This window comes from Telmatherina bonti (assembly GCF_933228915.1).
Source record: "Telmatherina bonti genome assembly, chromosome: 12".
Lineage (NCBI taxonomy): Eukaryota > Metazoa > Chordata > Actinopteri > Atheriniformes > Telmatherinidae > Telmatherina > Telmatherina bonti.
Window position 1 is genome coordinate 23,107,179 of NC_136610.1, and position 20,131 is coordinate 23,127,309.

The window sequence follows — 20,131 nt, forward strand, 5'->3', positions numbered from 1 at the left end:
ACTTATCACATTACAATGTTTGTACATTATTGTTATAAAAGGAAATGTATTCATATGCATATCGTGTGACATTTAAAAAAAACAACACACAAACAAGAAGACAAATTGGCAATAAATAACCAGCACAGCAAGCAGCCAGAATCTTTAACTTAGATTTCTTCCTGACACCATCTGTGCTTCGTTTGACTACATTTTCAGGGGGGCAGGGCAGCAATGTTTATGTCGCATCAAACTGAACAACAATTTTCAATCATTTCACTGAGGAAACACACTCATACACTCAAGCTGTCATGTTTAATGCAGCACAGATGGAAAAATTGGAAATATGTTTGTTCCCAAAGTTCTAAATTCCCAAGATCGCGTGTACGTTTTTGAGTTCCCAAAGTTCCTTTTATCGATATCTTAATGACAAGGTTAGTTTCCACGTTGCTTTATTCCAAGGTTATATTCTCGGGCGTTCCTTTAGTTTTCTATGGTCTGATTCTGAGGTGTCCAGCTCTCATGCAAGCCCAGGTCATATGTGTCTGAAATCCTGAACTCCAACAGTCTTTACAGGATCTCAAAGTATTTCAGGGTCTTGAGTTTCTTCTTTTTCTTCTCAGCCTCTAATTTGCTAAGTTCTCAGAGCCCTGAAAAACGTCCTATGTTCCCAGGATCCTGTGTTTCCATGGTGGTCTGTCCATAAGGTCCTAAAAAACCTTTCAGATCTGGAGGTTCAAAATCCGGAAGAAATTGTTGGTTGTGTCACAGACTGGACATTGTATTTAGGCTAAAGCCTTTCAGGAACATCACCCCTTTCTTTTACTCTCATATTTTTCTCTAACCTGACCTCTAAGCTAACTCGAGAACAGAAAATGTCTTTGACAAATTCTCACAATAGCTGATGCTACAATAAGTGAATCCAACTAGAGGAAAATGTTGCAGGCACCTATTACCTATGGTGGAGCTCTGGACAAGCGTACATTAGCAACTAACACCAATTAATATTCCTACCATGCAAACGCAGAAGGAAATCATTACTTTCATAACGAGAGAAATTTGTTGATGACTCATCAAAACATTTCAAATCAATCTTATCAGAACTTGAATGTCTCTTCATTATTCTTTTTCTGACTTTATTTTCTGAAGAATTGCATATTTTTTTCCTTTCTTATGTCTTTCTTTATTAGATTTTGGAAGGCATTGGCTAGCCTGCCAGCTCAGCCTGGGGACTTGCCGCCATCCACTTGTACAGTGGGTGGAGCAGCCGATGGTAGCCAGGAATGAACCTGAACACTGGCGACTGTTTTTTGCCCAACCCTGCCCAGGTATTGTATGTATCAGGTTGCACCTGCCCTTAAGCTATTGTTGTCCTTGGCTATCATCTTCTCTTCGCGTTTGCTAGCTTTTATTTTATCTGGTCCTCACTGCATATGGCAAAATGCAATATTGTCATGTAATGATAACAGAAGTGTTTCTATGTCGTGCAAAAACATGAATGTGGTGGATAACGTGTATGCTAAATGGAGTTCCTGCAGTTCAGGAACTACAACATGACAGTGGCCAGGAAGCTGGAAAAAAGGAGTTGTGCAGGTGAAAGAAGTAAGACTACCAGATAAATCATGTTTTTTCTGATTAAAAAACAAACTATAACATCTTTATACCATTTTTTGTTATCTTTTCTTTAGTTTTAGATGTTTATGCTGTTAGATTTTACACTGCAGAGAAATAGGAAAACATGAGAAAACATGACATAAGCACCATTAAAGGCAATTTTAGTCTTATACACAACATTTTCAACAACACGAGGGTGGAGAAACACACACTTTAGATAAAACAAAAATATCTGGATACAATCTCAAAAGATGTGGGCTGAAATACTCTTACTGGAGTAAGGGTGAGGGTTCCTTATAGTGTCTCAAATACTATCTTGAATCAAAGAAAGATCCCAAAGCATAAGAGTCACCAGATCATTCATTTAATCTATGCTGAATACTCATATAGAACAGCTGTTGCATAAAATGTTGACCAGAATAATGTTTGAGGTATCCAGTTACACAATTTTACAGCCAGCCAATTCAAAACCGATATTTCCTGTGGTCACAGTATGACTCCAGTAAATTCATGAAAACCACTGGCTCGCTTAATACATCTATAACTGGTTGTTGTTGTTGTGGCATCGTTGTATTTGTCTATACTGGACTGCTTCCTGTTGAACTAAAATTTTTATTGTTACCCATGTTTTTTTATGTTAAATAAAATTTTAAAAAAAACACACACACAGACACACCTAAAATAAACAAAATAAAAATCTGAAAAAAAAAAACCCATTAAAAATCCACATCTCACTTTTTGTTGTGTAACAGAGAAAACATCTGTTGCAGATGTTTTTCATACACAATCACAATAAAACTCGCAATAAACCCATAGAATAACGTCTATGCTATCACACATGACCTCACCAACCACACACACACACACACACACACACACACACACACACACAAAACACACCCAGTTGCTCTCTGTCTCCCTCTCACACACAAACCACTGGCATACCAGAGAACCTATATTTAAAATGAGCCCCGGGGATGTTTTTTATTTCCAGCGTTTAGACATTCTATCAAAAGTGGTCAATGTGGATAGTTGGGTGTAGAGAGACTGAGTGAATCAGTGAAGCTGGTGGTAAACATAGGTATGACAAAATATAATCACAGCATAGGATGAGCAATGAGTCAACAGCTTTTTACAATAAGATAATGAATGCATATTCAGAAAAAGAGCATGAGAGTGTGATTATGGAATGTTTCAGTCAGACCCAAATAGTTACAAATTTGCCAAAGCTGCAAAATACCACCTTCCAAACGTGTAGCTGTTCCAAATACAGCCCTATCATCCCACGTCTCATTTTCAAAGCCTCTCTTTTCTCCCTCTCTCCTCCCACCACAAATCCCAGAACCTCAAGCAACAGAGAGAGAGACAGAGGAGATGAGGGGAGCGTTTAAATCTGGCGTTCCGTGAGTGGTCGGGTCGGTGTCTGGAAACCTTTCACATCCTGTTTACGCCGGGCAGATTTCAGCTTGGGACCGCAGAGAGCTGGCACGGCCTCTGCCTGGACACAGCTTCTCCCTCTCTTTTCTATCTGTTCCCTGCTTCCTCTGCTTTCACATCTGAGTTGGCAAATCTTTTCCACACCGCCTCCTTCCAATCGACACTTTCAAACTTAAAGCAAACAGGTACAAGTCTGGCTCTCTCCGCAGCCCACTGCCTCAGGAAAACGACTCAGGCGGAATCAAAATCCTGATTAAAAAAATATCCTTTTTTTTTTTTGCAGCAGGGAGACCAAATGTGGCAACTTCACACAGTACTCCCTTCAGATTTTAACATCCAGGCATTGGTTTAATAGAACTATGTTGTCATTTTCACAGCACCCGGTATCAAACAAAAAGTTCCAGAAAATGAATATCTGACAAGCTGTCATGACTGTCAAGAAAGGGAGCAAAATCCTCAGTTTTTTTTTTTACTCAGAGAGCATAAAAAATATAACATCACAGTCTGCTAAAGCTGATCAAACGTTGAAGCTTATTAAGACGGAGCATCCAATCTGAGGGGATCATTCTGTAATTTCTATCCCATGCTGTTCAGACTCCTTTAGCGGCACTTACAAGATTTGACTACCATATTAGAAAGCTGCTCCACACGTGGGGTGCGCCCTATGAAATACATGATGGTGAGGGGCTCCAGGTCCTGAGGAACGCAGCAAGGCGAGGCAGACGCTTCAGGGTTCAACTTGTTGTACAGGGGCAGGATCTAAGCCGGGAACAGAGACGGAGATTGTTATTGAAGACCCTGAAAATATATTTTCTTTCCAAGTTTTTTCACTGTGAACAGTGAGGTCATGTGTGAACATGATTTTTGGCCGAGCTTGCGCTCTTTCGGGTGTTACACAGAAGAGTTGTGTGGTTGTTTTTCTTACACTGCCAGGCAACTAAATCATGCTTTCACTTGGTAGGAAACAAGCTCGTTCAGTTATATAAGAAGATGGATGCCACTCGCTCATCTGTTCAGAAAAATTAAGTTAAAGCCAGAAACCAATTAAGACACAGTGCTTATGAGACGTTTTTAAACTACTCTTTAAATCAGCCGATCCCATTTACATAACTATTAAAACCATTCTCTTCCTTCTTCTTTTAAGCTCCTTTGGCAGCAATGATCAAGACAAGTCTACCGGGAATGATACAAACTTGAAATACTTTTCCTTTGGCGGTTGTTTTGGTGGAAACTTTCACATTCTTCTGAGTTGGAAACTCAGTGTCAGTGTCCAGCCAGATTAAGGTCTCTCCAGAGATGTGCTACTGGGTTGAGATCCAGAGCGTGGTTCAGTCCTTTACATACTTCTCCTAAAGACACTCCAGTTTTTTCTAAGTGGTGTCAACTCAGTAACTTATTGAAATGTAAAACTTGACCCCAGCTTATCCATTTTGATATGCATAATCCTTCCTAAATGTGCCCACTGAAATTATTAAGACACATGTGGACCCTTAACTTTCTCCATGGGTTGCCTTACATCAGCATGAAAGTTGGGTATCATTCATTCATTCATTATCCTGACCGCTCAGTCCAATGAAGGGTTGTGGGGAAGCTGGAGCCGATCCCAGTAGTCTTTGGGGCGAAAGGCAGGGTACACCCTGGACAGCTGGCCAGTCCAACGCAGGGTGAAAGTTGACAGATAATAATCTTGTCATCAAATCAATTAAAAATCAATAGAGTGCTGATGATATATGTAAGAATATCGTGATTTGATGTTGCCACTAAATCAAAACATTATTAAATACAGATTGTTTTTGAACAACTGTTAAAGTTTCCTACTTTGCATTTTGAGAGCCAAAAACAACTGCCAATATAAAACAGAAAAAACCCACAGAAACAGAGATCAATCTTTTTCTTTAAATCAAATGTTCATGGCTATTGGAATAATATCATTATTGTTAATACTTTTGGACACAAAATGGGCCCCACTTGAACATCAGCACTTTAAACACTGCCAAACTCGGTTTAAAACTGTTTAACAAAACAAGTTATTATTACAAACTCAAACACATTTTTAAAAAAAAAATCTGCCATATATACACAAGAATTCAGTTCATGAAGGGCCTGAGAGTAAAATCAGAAGGTTTTGTAACACTCGTGAAAGCCACACTCTAAATGATACAAACACAGTGTGTTCTGTAAACATATATATTCTGTTACAGCCTTCTGTGAGGTGACAGCCCACTTATGACCCTGTGGGTTAACCAATCTCAGCTAACCGTGGTGTTCAGTCACCACAAACAATGCACTTCAAACTCATTTAAGGAAAAACATCACCCGCAAATTTAAGCTGTCTCTGTATTAAAGTCAGACTGAGAGGTGATTGGAGTTTGGCTCAAACCAGACTGTTTTACCAGAAAGTCTGAGAAGCTACTCAGCATTTTCTGACAATCACAGATGTTTCTGCTTAAATAATTTGGCTGTCTATGCACTGACAAATCTGTCACTGTTTCCACTGAAATTATTCAGCACAAAAGGTCATGAATCTCCAGATTGGAGGAAAAATATCATTTGGAAAAAAGAGCTAATTTGTCTTCACTTGGACTGAAGAAGAAAACGTCTTGTAATCCTGCTTGTAGAACCTGCAGCCTCTAGTGGTCGTAGCAGTAACTGCAAATCTAAAACCGTCTCAATCAACAGAGACGATCACAGATGTGTTGTAGGAGGAATGGATTATCATGCTCATTTTCCTAACTAAATGATAACAATAATCCTAACTAAAGAGTTCTGATTTCCACGTTTAGCCAGCAGTGTGTATGCCTGAACCAGGGGGTCCTGTTCTGGTGATCCAGCAGGTTTTAGATGTTTCCTTTCTCCAAAACACCTGATTGAAATGAAATGACTCTTCTCAACAGATTATTGCTAAATGTTGCCCAACCCTGATGTGCAGCAACAGGAAACATCCAAAACCTGTAGGACAGCGGCCATTTGGACCATCCTGGTCTAGGCCAAAGTGGGACAAAGGTGTCCTAGGTAACTGTTGTTTTGTTGTTAAATGAACATTAATTAGAAGTGGAAAAACTTGTATGTTGGCCTTAAACTTGTTACTCATATGAACCATATTTAAGCTCCTCTAAGCTTTAGAGAAGATGAAAGACGTGATTCATACGGCCTGAAAATTATATCAGATAATTATGAGAAATAATACTAATAATTTACAGACATAAAGTCCTTCTTTCTACACAAAAACTAAACTTCCTGAATGACAACTGGTGGCAAACGAAGAAGCAGCAATTCTTTCAGTGAAATTTTGGAGCACGAATTTGGTGACGCGTTATCTTACAGAAACAGATGACTCCAGACACCCACCATGTTATAGTGGTTGTTGGCACTCCAGAGGTAAGGACAGTTGCCGGCACAAAAGTTGGCTTTGTAACCTTTTGGTTCGTGGATCCACTTCCAGTTGAGGTCACGCCTGAAGTCGATATACAGCGAGCGCAGGCAGCAGCCCTGGTCGGAGCCACTATGTCACACAAAGAAAGACAAGCAAAGTGCATTTCAGCTGCCATCCTGCTCTGCAAGCACTGAGGCAGCGAGCCAAAGCCGGGTCAGGGGAAAATTACAACAGGTCACCACTGAAGAAGCAGCCATCACAAGGTAATGATTATGTAAAGCTGCCAGAGCTTTTCCCCTGCAACATGAGGGTTTAAATAAAACACTGCACGCCTGTTGGCCTGCAGTCTAAACACAGGGTCTGAACTGTTAGTTTTACCACACAATAGTCCGCTAAGTGGGTCAGAAGGTAAAAAAAAAAAAAAAGACCAAAAAAAAAGAAGATACAACTAAAAGGCTCAAAGGAGTGTCAGCACTGTCAGTCAAACAAAACCACTCGAGTGGCATGTTGTCGGCCTACCGGGAGCAAGTTGTGGTATCTATGGCCGCTGCCCTCTTTTTGCGGCTTTTCTTGGCCGGGTTGTCCACTCTGTCACTGGGAAGCAGGGTGAGGATGAGGTGCGGCGTCTTGGTGCTGAAATCTCCCTGGCCTTTAACCTGACCGGGCTTCCTCATCTGACGGAGTCGTTCATCATCCACACCTACGAGAGAATAGCGTAAAAAACATAAATAATGTTCATTGTTTCACATTTCCTCTCTTTTGAATGTTAGACAAGTCGTAGTTACCCCTCTTTGAGCTCATAAATGCCATATTTATACAGCTACTGTTTAATATTTAAGCCTGAACACAATCTATACATTACTAAAGTACGAATAAATTCAATACCAGAAAAATATTAGACACTCTTTTCGTGTCAAACACCAACTATGTAAATTGGCGGTGCTGTTTCCACTGTTTTGCTTTCATTCTCAATACTTTATTTTTCATGACACAGCAGTAAAACTAATTAATTTTACAGGTTTTGAATTGAATTTTATAATAAATGCTGATAAAAGAAATGTGATACAGATGTTTTCGTGAACCAGCAATGTGCCACAGCAGCACAAGAACTCCATACAAGCTCGTGCTTGTCTTACATCAGTATCACAAATTGCATTTTTTTTTTCCCAGCGTGAAAAAGTCCAGACTTGGCTGAGCTGTGTGTAAATCCTGAGAGTGCCATAATTTGAGGGCCTACATGAGGCAACACAGACAGTCTGGTATTTAACAGTATCTCAGTGTGTGGAAGAACAGTTTCTCCTTTATTTCTGTATGATAGTGTTGAAGTGATTCATGAAAAACTGGGGGCACCTTTTAGAAGATTTTTTCCTCTTTACATTCACATCTTATGACTTGCTTGTCAGCGAGGTGGTGAAGTTTGACTTTGCTCTTGCATCTTATCAAAATCTCTGACAAACTGGCTGTCAAATTTATTTATATGCTACGGTTAGCATATAAATACAACAAACGTTCATCCTGAACAGCCACACACAACCACCTGCATGAAGTCCCCTCAGGCCTCAGGAGAGTAAAATCTTTCTGTGATGTAAAAAATAAAAACCAGCAGCAACCAACCGGCAAACAAGGCCTCCAGCTCCTCGCTCTTGTTGGGAACGATGTTGTTGGTGGAAGGGATGAAGGTGCAACAGGGACAGTGAATTCCCAGCTTCAGGCCAAGATTATTTTCTGGAGCAGACAGCAACAGGAACAAGAGCATATATTGGGGTGAACTAAACCCTGCTGCCTGGATCAGAATGGGCAAATGGATTGCTGCTGCTAGAGCTGACCTGGATCAGACACCCAGTCCTTAATGGTTTCTGTGACATCAACGGAGATCCAGGATCCCTTGGCCCTCAGCTGAACGGTGCGGGAGTCAATGTAGCGTTGAGTGGAAGTGCTGTCTTCATCTGGCTTTAATAACTGATGCATTAAACACAGGAGAGAGATGAAACAAATATGCATGTGGATTTACAGCGCACACATATTTTTGTCATTTGAAGTGATTTTATCCTGACCTAATGTCTGACATGTTCATCAATTTGACTCCTTTTCCTACTGCTGGCATTTTAAAACAAAATGCATTTCGTTTAACTGATGAAGATTTTGCTTCAGTAAATCTTGTGAAATGCTGAGGAGCTCCTGACTCAGCTTCACTCTAAGTGGAGCCAAATATAGATTGATTTTATTCTACTGCACTCTAAGTGATACAAATATAACAAGAAGCTGTTGCTGTGGTTACCTGATAAACCTCCACTCTCTGCTCCGATGCCCGGGCCTGTGGGTTAGGAGCTCTGAAGATCCTGAACTCAGCCTTGACCAGTGTGCTGCTGATCAGGTCAACTCCACTGACATCGAAGTGGACAACTCTGTAATAGGGGTTAGGTGCTGCTGGCTGCACAGCATCTGAATGGAAAAAACCCAAACATAAAAGATAAGTAATGGTCAAATGACATGTTGTTCTTCTTTAGACTGTGGGACTGATGCATTGTCTTGGACATAATTATTGCTGATAAGTATCTTCACTCTAAATTACAGGCTTTAGGGTGGTAACTAAATGTGTTGGCTCTAACAATTAATGCAAGGCTGACTGGTGGGTTTTAGTGTGTAAAAAATCACCTACTGTTGGGTAATTACATAGTATCCAGCATCGTTAATCTTATATCTCCAGTTTAAGGTCTGACAACAGCAAAGGTTTTGTCTTATGGTGAGAGCTGTCTGCTGTCAACTACAAGCTCCTCCGCAGTGAAGTACTGCAACGGGAGGCTTAAACAGCCCCAGTGAGCAGAGAAATCATGTAACATTTGTGCAAATACTTGGAATAATAAAACCCTGAATAGAAACATTACTGTTCTGTGAAAACTTGAGAAAATATTTTTACACTGTTTACTGACTCCAGACCTCTGGATATTTTTTTCTTCTGATGAATCAGTAATGACTGAATGATGTAATCATCAGTAAATATGTTTCTCTTTGACTGTAGATGTTTGTTGGCAACTGTTACAACTAGATGCTGGTATATAAATACACATATCTGCAGTATATATATATATATATATATATATATATATATATATATATATATATATATATATATATATATATATATATATATATATATGTGTATATATATATATATATATATATATATGGTTGCTATGAAAAATACAGGTATGCCCTCAGGCTGCGTTAGAAATGATCACATATAGTGTTAATTTATATAATGATTATGCCAGTTTGACTACATGAATCAAATATAGTCTGACTGAAAACTAATTACTTAAAGGGTTTTATTCAATATTGAGAATAAAACACAAAAGAGAACGAGGGAAAAGTCAGAGGACCAAGTTTAACTGGCTTGTAAATGACTGCTGATGCAGTGCAGGACCTGCTGGTAATAAATGATGCTGAGCTAAGGTTTGGATGTGATGTGGTCAGCATTGCCCGGAACTGATGGATGTGGAGCCGCTTTCTTTTAATTCCAACTTGACAGGAAGGGTGGTGCGACTGCCACCTTAAGACCTGACTGAATTTATTTTATGGCTCGAGTATTGTAAGTGCTACTTACACCTTTTTAATATTTAAGCAGTCTTGAAACAGAAAAAAAAAACACTCTTTCATAACATGTTTCAAGGATGTCATAACTACAAATTAAGCTTGAACCACCCCACCATCAAACACTGGAGCTACAGGTCATAATATCTTTAACTGAACCAATATCTTCAAAGTCTGCAACAGGTGGGAGAGCTTTCTGGGGTCAGCATGTCATTCTTCAGGTTATGGCTGCATTTTCTCTCATTTTTTTCCTGCTTGGACACTAAGCATAGATGATAACTGAGCACAGAAACACATTTTCTTGTCAACATTTTTTTCACCTTACTCTCATCTCTTCCTTGATATAATAAAACACAAGTACAGGTCTAAGTGACACCTTGATAACCTTTCCTTCACATCACTCACTTGAGTCTGTGCGGGGGGGCAGCATATCAATCCTCTGCACCTCTTTGGCATAGTAGTCCTCCTCGCTGCTCTCGCGCTCGCAGGCGGACTCAGCCAGCCGCGCGCGCTCCTTGAGCAGCTCTCTCGTGCTGTTGTAGAGCAGTACGACCTCTGGGGGCACCGAGCCGGGCGGCGGGTCGTCGTCGTCGTCGTCCGGCGGGCTGCGGATGCGCAGTTTGCTGAGGATCTGTCCGCGCACCGCCTCGATGCGCCTTGACTTCTGCGCGTCCAGGTTGATGGACTGACACGTGTTGATCCCCTCCACCAGCAACAGGTCGGAGAACCGGAGCAGCAGCTGGAGCAGCGCGAGGCAGGGGAGCCACATTGTCCAGCACAAAGTCGGCACGGTGGGGAAAGCTACGTCTCCAAACCAGGCGCCAAAAAGTCCGCGATAAGTGATTTAAAATGCCGAAATACTGGACAATACCTCCAGTGTAAAGTTCTTGTCTTTTTTTGTCCAAACTAATTCATGTGGAAAAGGAAAACTCTAAAGTCCTTTGGCGCATTTAAAACATTTTCACCTACATGTTCGCCTGCTGTACCTGACACACAAGGCTGCATTGTTGTTCAACATTTAGGGTTTATCTCGGGAAATTAAGTATAATTTAAACTGTACTATATGCTTCTAAAACACACCAGACCCAAAATCGACAAAAGAAGAAGAAGAAGAACTTTACTTTACTTTAAATCTAGCATCAATTCCAGGTTGGTGCCTTCAAAGCTGTGGAGCCTTGTGCCGGTGCCTAAAGATGAAGATAAAAGAATCTGACCCAGACATTAAAGCTTTATCCGTATCCCTTTTCCTTCGTCCATCCTCACATAAGTGAACAGCTTTCATGAGAAAAGAGTCCACGCAGGAGCTCAGCCCATGTCGCAAATCCTCCAAACAAAACCCTGGACGGAGCAGTTTATCTGGAGCAGCACGGTCCCAGCGCGTTTGCCTCTGAAAGAGCCATCGGTGGAGCAAAAAACTGGCTCATATCCACTTCCAGAAAACATTTACGGTTTTAAAAAACCCAATAAGGTCCTCCCATCCCCCGATATATGTAAACAGAGAGCAGCCTGAGTTAAAACGTAGAAGAAGAAAATAAAAACTGATTTATGTTGGAAAAACCATGGTGGGCCAGTTAGTTCCCCTCACATAAACATCAAAACATACGGGGAAAAAAAAAAGAAGTCAGACGATGTAAAAACACATGACGCTGAAAATCATGAAAGAAATCCTTGTTCTGGGAATTTTACAGTGAATTGAGAATTCCTGTTTTAAATGAGCTCCTGTCTGACGTGTGCAGGACTGAACACACCGCTGAAAACTCGGAGATGTGCTGCATGATGCCACTCCATTATTCTGCAGATCCCCAGTGAGAAACAGCTCCAGACAGACACAGTCTCTGAGGGAGTGGAGGAGGAGGTGGTGGGGAGGCGGGATGCCACCAGGATGAAGAGTGTGATTATGTAGGCAAAAGCCATCCTCTTTTCATCGGTAGCAGCACACACAGACACACACATAGCTGCACCTTTGCAATTATCCCACAAAAATATTGCAACGCCCGTTTTCAGCAGGTAAATCTCCCCACAGGCATCGCGCACCAGTGTTCTACCATATTCTGTCACCCATATGATGTGTGACCACAGCATTATTATGGTCTGTGTAGCTATTAGTGCAGTTCAGTCTTCAGATTGAAGCAACAATTGAGGTCCCACTTCCGAGCCTCTGTATGCTCAGTGGTGATATTAAATGCTTTTTAATCAATATCACTTAAATAAAACATGTCACAATTTGTTGCAACTACATTTTTACACGACAGCAAAATGCTAAAAGTCCACACATCTTTCCTTGTTCCCACCAATGAGTATCATAAATGAGCGTTTTTAATGCTACATGTGGGTGGATATTTGGTAAATATGTACAGAAACAGTGTTTTTGCTGTGCCCAGGCTAACTGAAGTTGTGTTGCATAAATATTTCTCCAAAGCCTACTTCCTATTCCAGCCTTAGCTTGTCCACACTGACAGCCAAATACTCATCCTGATTTTATTAGATCAATAAAAACAATTTAAAAACAAACAAAACAAAAAAAATCCCCCTTTTATCTTTGTTTTGTAATTGGCTTTTCAAACTGTCAGTCAAGCTCCTTTCTTTCCTATTCCTCCCCGGTCTCATTGTTAATTACAGCTCAGCCCTTTTGGAGGACTATTAATCTGCCAGGGGTGGCTTTTATTGCTGCTCTGCTGCCATCCCATTATACCGCTATTATAGTTGTGGGTGGAGGCCTGTAATTGCTGTAAGTAGAAGGGAAAGGTAGGAGAGACTCAGGCAGCCTTGAGGCTTCTGGTCAGACCAACCCCTTCGTTTCATCATCTGTCCTGGCAAAGTTTCTAAAAATGATAACACTGCCAGCAAGCAAACAGGTTCTTGTTCCAACTTGACTGCTGTAGCTTCATGTCAGACAACCAGAAATGATTGGAAAGACATTCATCATCTGTCAGCAAGTTTCACATCAAGTGGCATCGTAGATCACAGGATCCCGCCCAGGTGGGGTGTTGTGTGAGAAATAGCTGTTATGTGTGGCTGTTAGAGGAGGGAAAAAAGGACTTCCTTAAAAACAACTTTTAGCCTGCCTGCTTTTTCTGACTCTTTTTTCCTCAGCCAAAAATAGACAAGCCACTGCCACGTCATCTGGCCCTGCGAGAGGGCGAGCTGGGGTTCAGAGCCTGCCTCTCTGGGCTTGTATTTTAGCATGTCTGTAATAAAAGTCAATCCATATTTTCCACAAAAACCTAACGATTTTGGCTGTCAGGAAAATCTGGACAGTTTTATTGAGAAAGAAGAAGAAAAGGGGGAAAAATGCTCAGTTACAAAAATAAATAGATACAAACGAGGGTTACATTAATTTCTGTCTGTTATTCCTCAAATCGTTTCCATCCGTTGGCAAAATCAGCTACTTAAAATGTCATAAGAACAGTTAACTAAACAGTGAAAGTCTTTTCTCATGGCAACATCTCAAACCGAAGTCCAGCCCCTCTCTGAAAACACAGTCCTGACTGGGTGATGGTTAGGAGTGAGGTTGTGTGTGAGAATCACTGAGACGTCGTTTACACCTCGTCTTCATTCAGAAGCATGTTGGGGATTCCTCTGGAGATTGGAAACTCTCGCCCTGACTCGGGGCACTGCAGGCATCCTTCTACTACCTCCACCTGCAACACACAGGCAAAGAAACACCACTAGATGTCACCACTTAGTAAAACTGTCTGTTGGAAAGTACCCACAGACTCCACCACCGTCTACACCAGGGGTGTCCAAAGCCGTTCCTCGAGATCTACCATCCTGCAACTTTTAGATGCAACTCTTCTTCAACACACACACTGTCTTGTTACAAGGCCTCTGCAGAGCAGGATAGTGTGTTGGATATGGGTTGCATCTAAAAGTTGCAGGATAGTAGGTCTTGGGAACTGGACTTGGGACACCGAGTGCTGCATCGGATACATTTTAGGACAGCAACTGAGTAAAATTTTATTTGCATTTTATTCTGCCCCACAAGAACATTTCTGTTCTGAGACAAAAACCCCAAACTGCAGTCATGTTGCCTGCATGAGTCACATGTCAGGCTTGAAATGACTGCCACAAACAGGATGAAGGGAGTTCAGTTTGTCACATCGTCTCTGCTCTGATGAGACCTGAAAACTGCTCCCCCCTCCATCATCCATGAGGAGTTTCCACGTAAAGAAGCTCAGAATAAAAAAAAACACAGATTAGATGAACTCTTTCACTCAATGGCATGCTCTATAAATGTTGCACTTTCAGCTGCCAGCACAGTTGCCTGACTTCCACACATGAATGAGATAAAATAATACACGTCTTGTTTAGACTCTACAAATCTTAATGGACTGAAGTAGAGCCCTGTGTAGGAATGTTTTCTTAATCCCACTCATGCCCCCTCCCGGGGAATTTTCTGACCATTACCGTCTGTTTCTAAGATCTAAATTATTACAACTCTCCACTCTATAGTTCCCCTGATTTCATACTTTCTCTCATCTTCCATTTAATGGATAAAATTTCCATTTGTGTTGTAACGTCCTGCTTTAATCATTCTGTCGCTGGCATTTGTTGACTTCTTTACTGTGGTGAAAGCTTGCTCACAACCAGGACCCATGTTTACATTTGTGTTAAATTTGGCTGTTCCTGCATGATCTGTATCAACTCCCGCTATTCCGAGGCAGCCGTATGGACTAAATCAAACACTTTGTTTTGGCAAAATCTACAGACTGCATTCAGTGACTTAATGCCACAGAGGTCATAGAGTTGCAAGTTGGACACAACTCTAAACTTATTGCACCACATATTAAAGCATCGATTCAAATATTTGGCTGATTCTGTATTTAGTCCCCGTAGTTACCCGCCCCCCTCTCCACACACACCAGAAGTGACTGAATATATGTTCATAGTTGGAATTATTTTCAGAAGAAAACCAACAAATAGATCAAGCTTGAAGTTAGCTACTAACAGCATGATACTGCAAAAAAAAAAAAAAAAAAAAAAGAGTTGATTAATAAAAGTATTGGTTTAATTTAATTTCCAGTAAAACTCCTTACTACTTATTTTTTGTCAGACAAACAAACATTTCTGATCATTTCCAACATTAAAAAGTAGATCACTCAATCCAGAAGTGACTGAATATATGTTCATAGTTGGAATTATTTTCAGAAGAAAACCAACAAATAGATCAAGCTTGAAGTTAGCTACTAACAGCATGATACTGCAAAAAAAAAAGAAAAAAAGAGTTGATTAATAAAAGTATTGGTTTAATTTAATTTCCAGTAAAACTCCTTACTACTTATTTTTTGTCAGACAAACAAACATTTCTGATCATTTCCAACATTAAAAAGTAGATCACTCAATCCAGAAAACAAATGGTTTACTATTACCTCCAACTATGATGGATAAATTTAGAGCCAATTTTCAAGAAATGTCAGAAGTGGAATTAGGAACAAATGACGACACAGTGAGGGTAATCCAGATCATCTGTGTCCAAGAATTTCCTTTTATTGGATTCTTTACATTTGGAAGATATGGATCCTTTTTCCATTATAATTTCCAACTCAACAGATAATGCCCTGAGTAACTGGAAAAAACAAATTGGAAACAAACAAACAAAAAAAAACAAAAAAAACAAAACAAAACAAACAAAACCAAAACACATTATGGTCGATGTTAAATCTAGTAATGTCTGACTCAAACTGCTGCCATTAGAGAAAACGATAACTTCAAGACTGTTACCACTGTTTGTTTCATGTTGGTGTGTAAGGCCATGTTGGTGTGTAAGGCCATGTTTCCAGGATCGAGGATAAGAAATAAGATCTCCGTAATGGAAATAGTGATATTTGCTTGAACAGCACATAGGAGTGTTGGCATGGGGTTGATAACTGGTGGACTGCTGGGCCTTACTGAGCATTTCCTCAGGTGAGAGACCCAACGGCTTGGTGGAGGTCTGTGCTCTCTGACTGCTTCTAGTCAGAATTAAAAATTGCATACAACACAATATTCACATTTTATCAACAGAAACATTCTTCATTATAGAATCCCACAGCAATGTGCAGATCTGACAGATCTTTACCTCTAACAACACTCGATGCACTCTCTTCAGGAAGTCTTCATTTTTCTCATAGTCTGGCACCAGCTCACCTGGAAGGTCTTGTCGATGACCCAACTGTGCAAGGCAAAAAAAAAAAAGGGTAGGTTATGCTCCAATGTTAAATCGCTGTTAAGAAAAACATCCAGTTTCAACATAAATAACACCATTTGTCTTGCACGACTGCCGTTCATACAAACTGGTCTTGGTAAACATTGCACGAGGGTTATCTTTATATCATCCCAGCGTACCATCGAATAAGAGTCTGACCATCGCAAACTTATTCTGTTGAAACTCTCAAAATGAAGCCTGACTTGTAAGGCTCTCTCTTCTTAGACAATATGATCAAACTGATAAATGAGTGATGGTGTTGTTCCAACAGAGCTCTGATCAGCATCAAATCAGTACAGAACCACAGAAAGTTAGTTTAGAAAACATGCTTACTTTTCTTTCTGTGCTTTTAGTAAATCACCTGGGAAAAGTTCTGTGTTCAGACTGTAGCTAACATGGAAACATTCGTCAAACTAATAATAAAAAAAAGAAGACAACAAACCCCAAACAATTACAAAGATTCAAAGAATTCCAGTAATTTAATTTAATTTAAAAGTAAAAAAAACAAAAGAAGCAAAATGGGCTTTAGCACCGTCTCTCAGTAGTAGGAAATAATGCATTAGTAAACGCTGCAGCCAGCCAGTTTTTCATCATATATTTGGATATATGTTGAGGTAAAACTGACTGATCATTTCTGTTAGCTTCAACACTTTAAAATAGCATCTGTAATAATACTTACCAGCAATATCTTGGCTATGTTTGGATGGAAAACTTATTTTCTTTCATGTTAATATCCACGAAGAGCCAAATGACAAATGCATAACAAATGATACTGACTGTTCAGGATGCATTAAAAGAACAATATTCACTCTTCATTGGTCTCCTTATTTGTTTTGGTCTGTTAAGCCAAACCCATCTTAAACTTCTTATGAGGATTTTAAAGACACACTACAGAACTTTTGTCATTTGTGACGCCAGCAAAAGACTATTTTATGATGACTCGTTTTGTCCCTTTCTCTCTTTCAATCTTTTTGCGTTTCTTTGCTGAATCAGCGACATTGCGTGTTCAAGACAGCCAATTCCTTATTTCACCGCAAAGCCAAACGTCATATCCCAGAGGTAAAAGTTGTATAGTGCGGTTTTAAGCTTTAGGACACTGCTGGGTAGCAGCAGTTTTAGAAACGCACATGATAGATGTCACTGTGTTATCAAACAAGTTAAGGACGTGGCGTTTTAAGGTTAAAAAAAAGTTACGGAATGTGCCTTTAAAACATGTACCAAACACAATTACTATTCTGTCCCTGAAACAAAGCTTCCTATTTGTGATGATAAAATCACGAACACATTTTTAAATTCATTCTATATAGACACACTTCACTGATGGCATACAGACAAAAACAGGTGTTTCTAAGATTCTGGTCATATTTCAATACAGACATGTTCAACTATGCTAACAATGTGCATCAGGTCATTTTTAGCCATATTAATCACTTAAAAATATTAACAATTTGTTTTTCTTTTCAATATTTCTATTTTTAAAAACATGTAACACAATACTTTCCAAATTTGAGATGATTAAGTTCCATCTCACATAACTTTTATTACATGAACAGGTGACGTTAGAAGTGCAAAAATGAAAAGCTGAGCTGTTGGCATCTCTGCCCTGAGGAGGCAACAGCTCTTTGCATTAGATGTCCCCCTGAGAGGATACAAAAGCAACACAGACCGACTTTATTTCTGAGGGCAATGATCCAGCAATGTTCCAGAAATGCTTGTGCGCCAAGCAGTTTTCTTTGGACTGTTTTAACAACCTGGGTCAGTTTTAAAAATGACTTACAAAAAGGTTTTACCTAAAAGATGAATCAGTATAAACAGTTTGAGGCAAAACTGCAGCTGATAAAAACATATGCACGTGAGGAATAATTCCACACCGCGATTGTACGATTGCTTGCAAAGTTAGCACGCTAGCTGATCTCCTGTAATTTGGCCAACCTACTTACTTTGCAGTGTGTGTGTGTGTACGTGCACAAGTTTCTGCTAGGTGAGCTCTCTGTTTCATCTAGTCTCAAATTTAACATTTAATACATCAGAAAGTTAAGTATTTATATGTCACTTTGGTTTGAGATACTGGGAACTCTCAGGGGAGTTACCATATTATCATTGAATGTTTTAACAACAGAGAACAATTTATCTCCATATTTATGTGTGTAATGGCACAAATTTGCACCACAAGTTTCAAAGCTTAAAGCAGGGTTTAACTAGTCACAGTGGGGTTTTAATTCTGAGATATTCTGACTAAAACATGGTGAAGACATTTTATTAAGACTCCAGAGAATTGTGTCTGGTGATCTCGGACTCACCTCGTCTGCAGCTTGGACCAGAGCACCCCACTCCAGTTTGGGGATCATTCGGCAGACAAACTGAGGATTGAACTCCACCTCATTCACCTTCACCTCAGTGGCCTGAACAAACAGAAGGAAGAAAAACAGCTGGTTGGAGTGGACATTCAGGGTCCCTGCATCAGCAGCAGGTATCCTCTCCACTGCGTGATAAATGAGTTTGCATATAAATTTCACTGGCATTTAATGAAGTCAACAGGATTAAAATAAAATGAATATTTTCCATACAAATTAACTTTTATTTCTAATTCCAGGTACAGTGTTGTTGTTGTACACATGAAGCAATGCAGGCTTTGTTTAAAAAAAAAAAAAAATAAATAAAATAAAATTAGGTACTATATACATTTATTCTGGGACAATACATATTTTGTACTAATTTAATAGAATACAGTTTACAGTTTCTATTCTTACGCTTTCCATTCAAAAAGCCAATGTGTTAAATATATTTAATAATATAATAAATATATATATATATATATATTTATTTTTTTTTTCCAATACAAATGAACTTTTATTTTTAATTACATGTACAATGTTGTACACATGAAGCAATGCAGGCATTGTTATAAAAAAATATTAGGTACTATGTACATTTATAATACATATTTTGTACTAATTTAATAGAATACAGTTTATAGTTTCTATTCTTACGCTTTCCACTCAAAAGCCAATGTGTATGTTTAGACCATAGACTGTATGGTTTAGACAGAGAGAACTTAAAGCTCTGTTGCCTGTTTGCTAATCATCAATTGATCAAAATGTATTTATTACTAAGCTGTTGTGGTGACATACGATTTAAATTCTTTAACATCTCTTACATATTTAATTCGCACTTAAAGACAAATTCTAAGAAAGCTAAGCTGAGCAACATAAAACACATGACAGCAACAACAAATCAGTGTTAGCATTAGCCACTTTGCTACGACGTTTTACCTTAATGAGCAGCGGGTACCCCTTAGTGACTCCCTTCACGTGCGAAGTCAACATGTTGTGCGTAAGAAGTTTCATATTTATATATAAATGTTGAAGATTATAGTCACTGGTTAAACGATGTCTTATAACCTATGGGCAAGTCACGCTGAAGCGTTTGCATGTGGACCGGAAGAACATCTGGTGCAATGTTTAAAAGATTCCCGAAATTTTAACCTTACTTTTTGTAGTTCCTATATACTGTTTCCTAATCTAGCTTTGTAAAAGTGGTTTCAAATAAATACTAGTTATATTGCTTTTTTAAGTAATATTCCAGACAGGTAAAGGCGAACATTAGGATTTATTTTTATTTTTGTTTTTTTTTAAAGCGGCTTTAAGTCTACATTTCTTCATTTACAACGTGAATAGTAACCTGATAACACACTACATGACTGGATATTATTGCTTCAAGGACGTTTAAAAACTGCGTCCGCTGTAGTAGATTCACATTATATATTAAATTTACTAATGATTAGAAAAAAAAAATGTAAAAAATCTCTTAAACATGAAGCCAGTCGGGGGAAAGTAGTTTCATTATGCTGTCTGAATCTAGATGTTCAAATCCATCTAATACATCCAATTAACTAATCAAACAGGAAAGTGTGTGATGGTTTGCCACATCTTTGGCAGGTGTTATAGTACTCC

General features: G+C 39.3%; 2 protein-coding genes across 2 annotated transcripts; both read right to left on the reverse strand.

The window, feature by feature from the left end:
• tgfb5 (transforming growth factor, beta 5) lies at positions 1–11,316 on the reverse strand. Its single transcript, XM_079250388.1, has 7 exons — positions 10,400–11,316; positions 8,682–8,845; positions 8,230–8,362; positions 8,018–8,128; positions 6,923–7,103; positions 6,379–6,532; positions 1–3,789 (listed from the first exon to the last, which is right to left on the reverse strand). Exons 1-7 carry the CDS (start codon positions 10,761–10,763, stop codon positions 3,631–3,633), a joined length of 1,266 nt encoding a protein of 421 aa, XP_079106514.1. The 5' UTR covers positions 10,764–11,316; the 3' UTR covers positions 1–3,630.
• A 1,896-nt stretch (positions 11,317–13,212) lies between these two features.
• Positions 13,213–20,105, reverse strand: trmt112 (tRNA methyltransferase activator subunit 11-2). Its single transcript, XM_079250324.1, has 4 exons — positions 19,451–20,105; positions 18,479–18,580; positions 16,053–16,145; positions 13,213–13,635 (listed from the first exon to the last, which is right to left on the reverse strand). The coding sequence occupies exons 1-4, from the start codon at positions 19,523–19,525 to the stop codon at positions 13,534–13,536; spliced, it is 372 nt and encodes a 123-aa protein (XP_079106450.1). The 5' UTR covers positions 19,526–20,105; the 3' UTR covers positions 13,213–13,533.
• Positions 20,106–20,131: the final 26 nt, after the last annotated feature.

Bases quoted from the DNA above. Each gene is read 5' to 3' on its own strand.
- tgfb5 (XM_079250388.1), bottom strand. From the start codon at position 10,763: ATGTGGCTCCCCTGCCTCGCGCTGCTCCAGCTGCTGCTCCGGTTCTCC. The intron at 8,129-8,229 runs GTCAGCTCTAGC...TGTCTGCTCCAG, and splicing joins GGACTGGGTGTCTGATCCAG to AAAATAATCTTGGCCTGAAG. The intron at 3,790-6,378 runs GTGGGTGTCTGG...TTCCCGGCTTAG, and splicing joins CCAACAACCACTATAACATG to ATCCTGCCCCTGTACAACAA.
- trmt112 (XM_079250324.1), bottom strand. From the start codon at position 19,525: ATGAAACTTCTTACGCACAACATGTTGACTTCGCACGTGAAGGGAGTC. The intron at 18,581-19,450 runs GTAAAACGTCGT...CTGTTTGTTCAG, and splicing joins GGTACCCGCTGCTCATTAAG to GCCACTGAGGTGAAGGTGAA. The intron at 13,636-16,052 runs GTAAAGATCTGT...TGTGTGTTGCAG, and splicing joins TGCATCGAGTGTTGTTAGAG to GTGGAGGTAGTAGAAGGATG.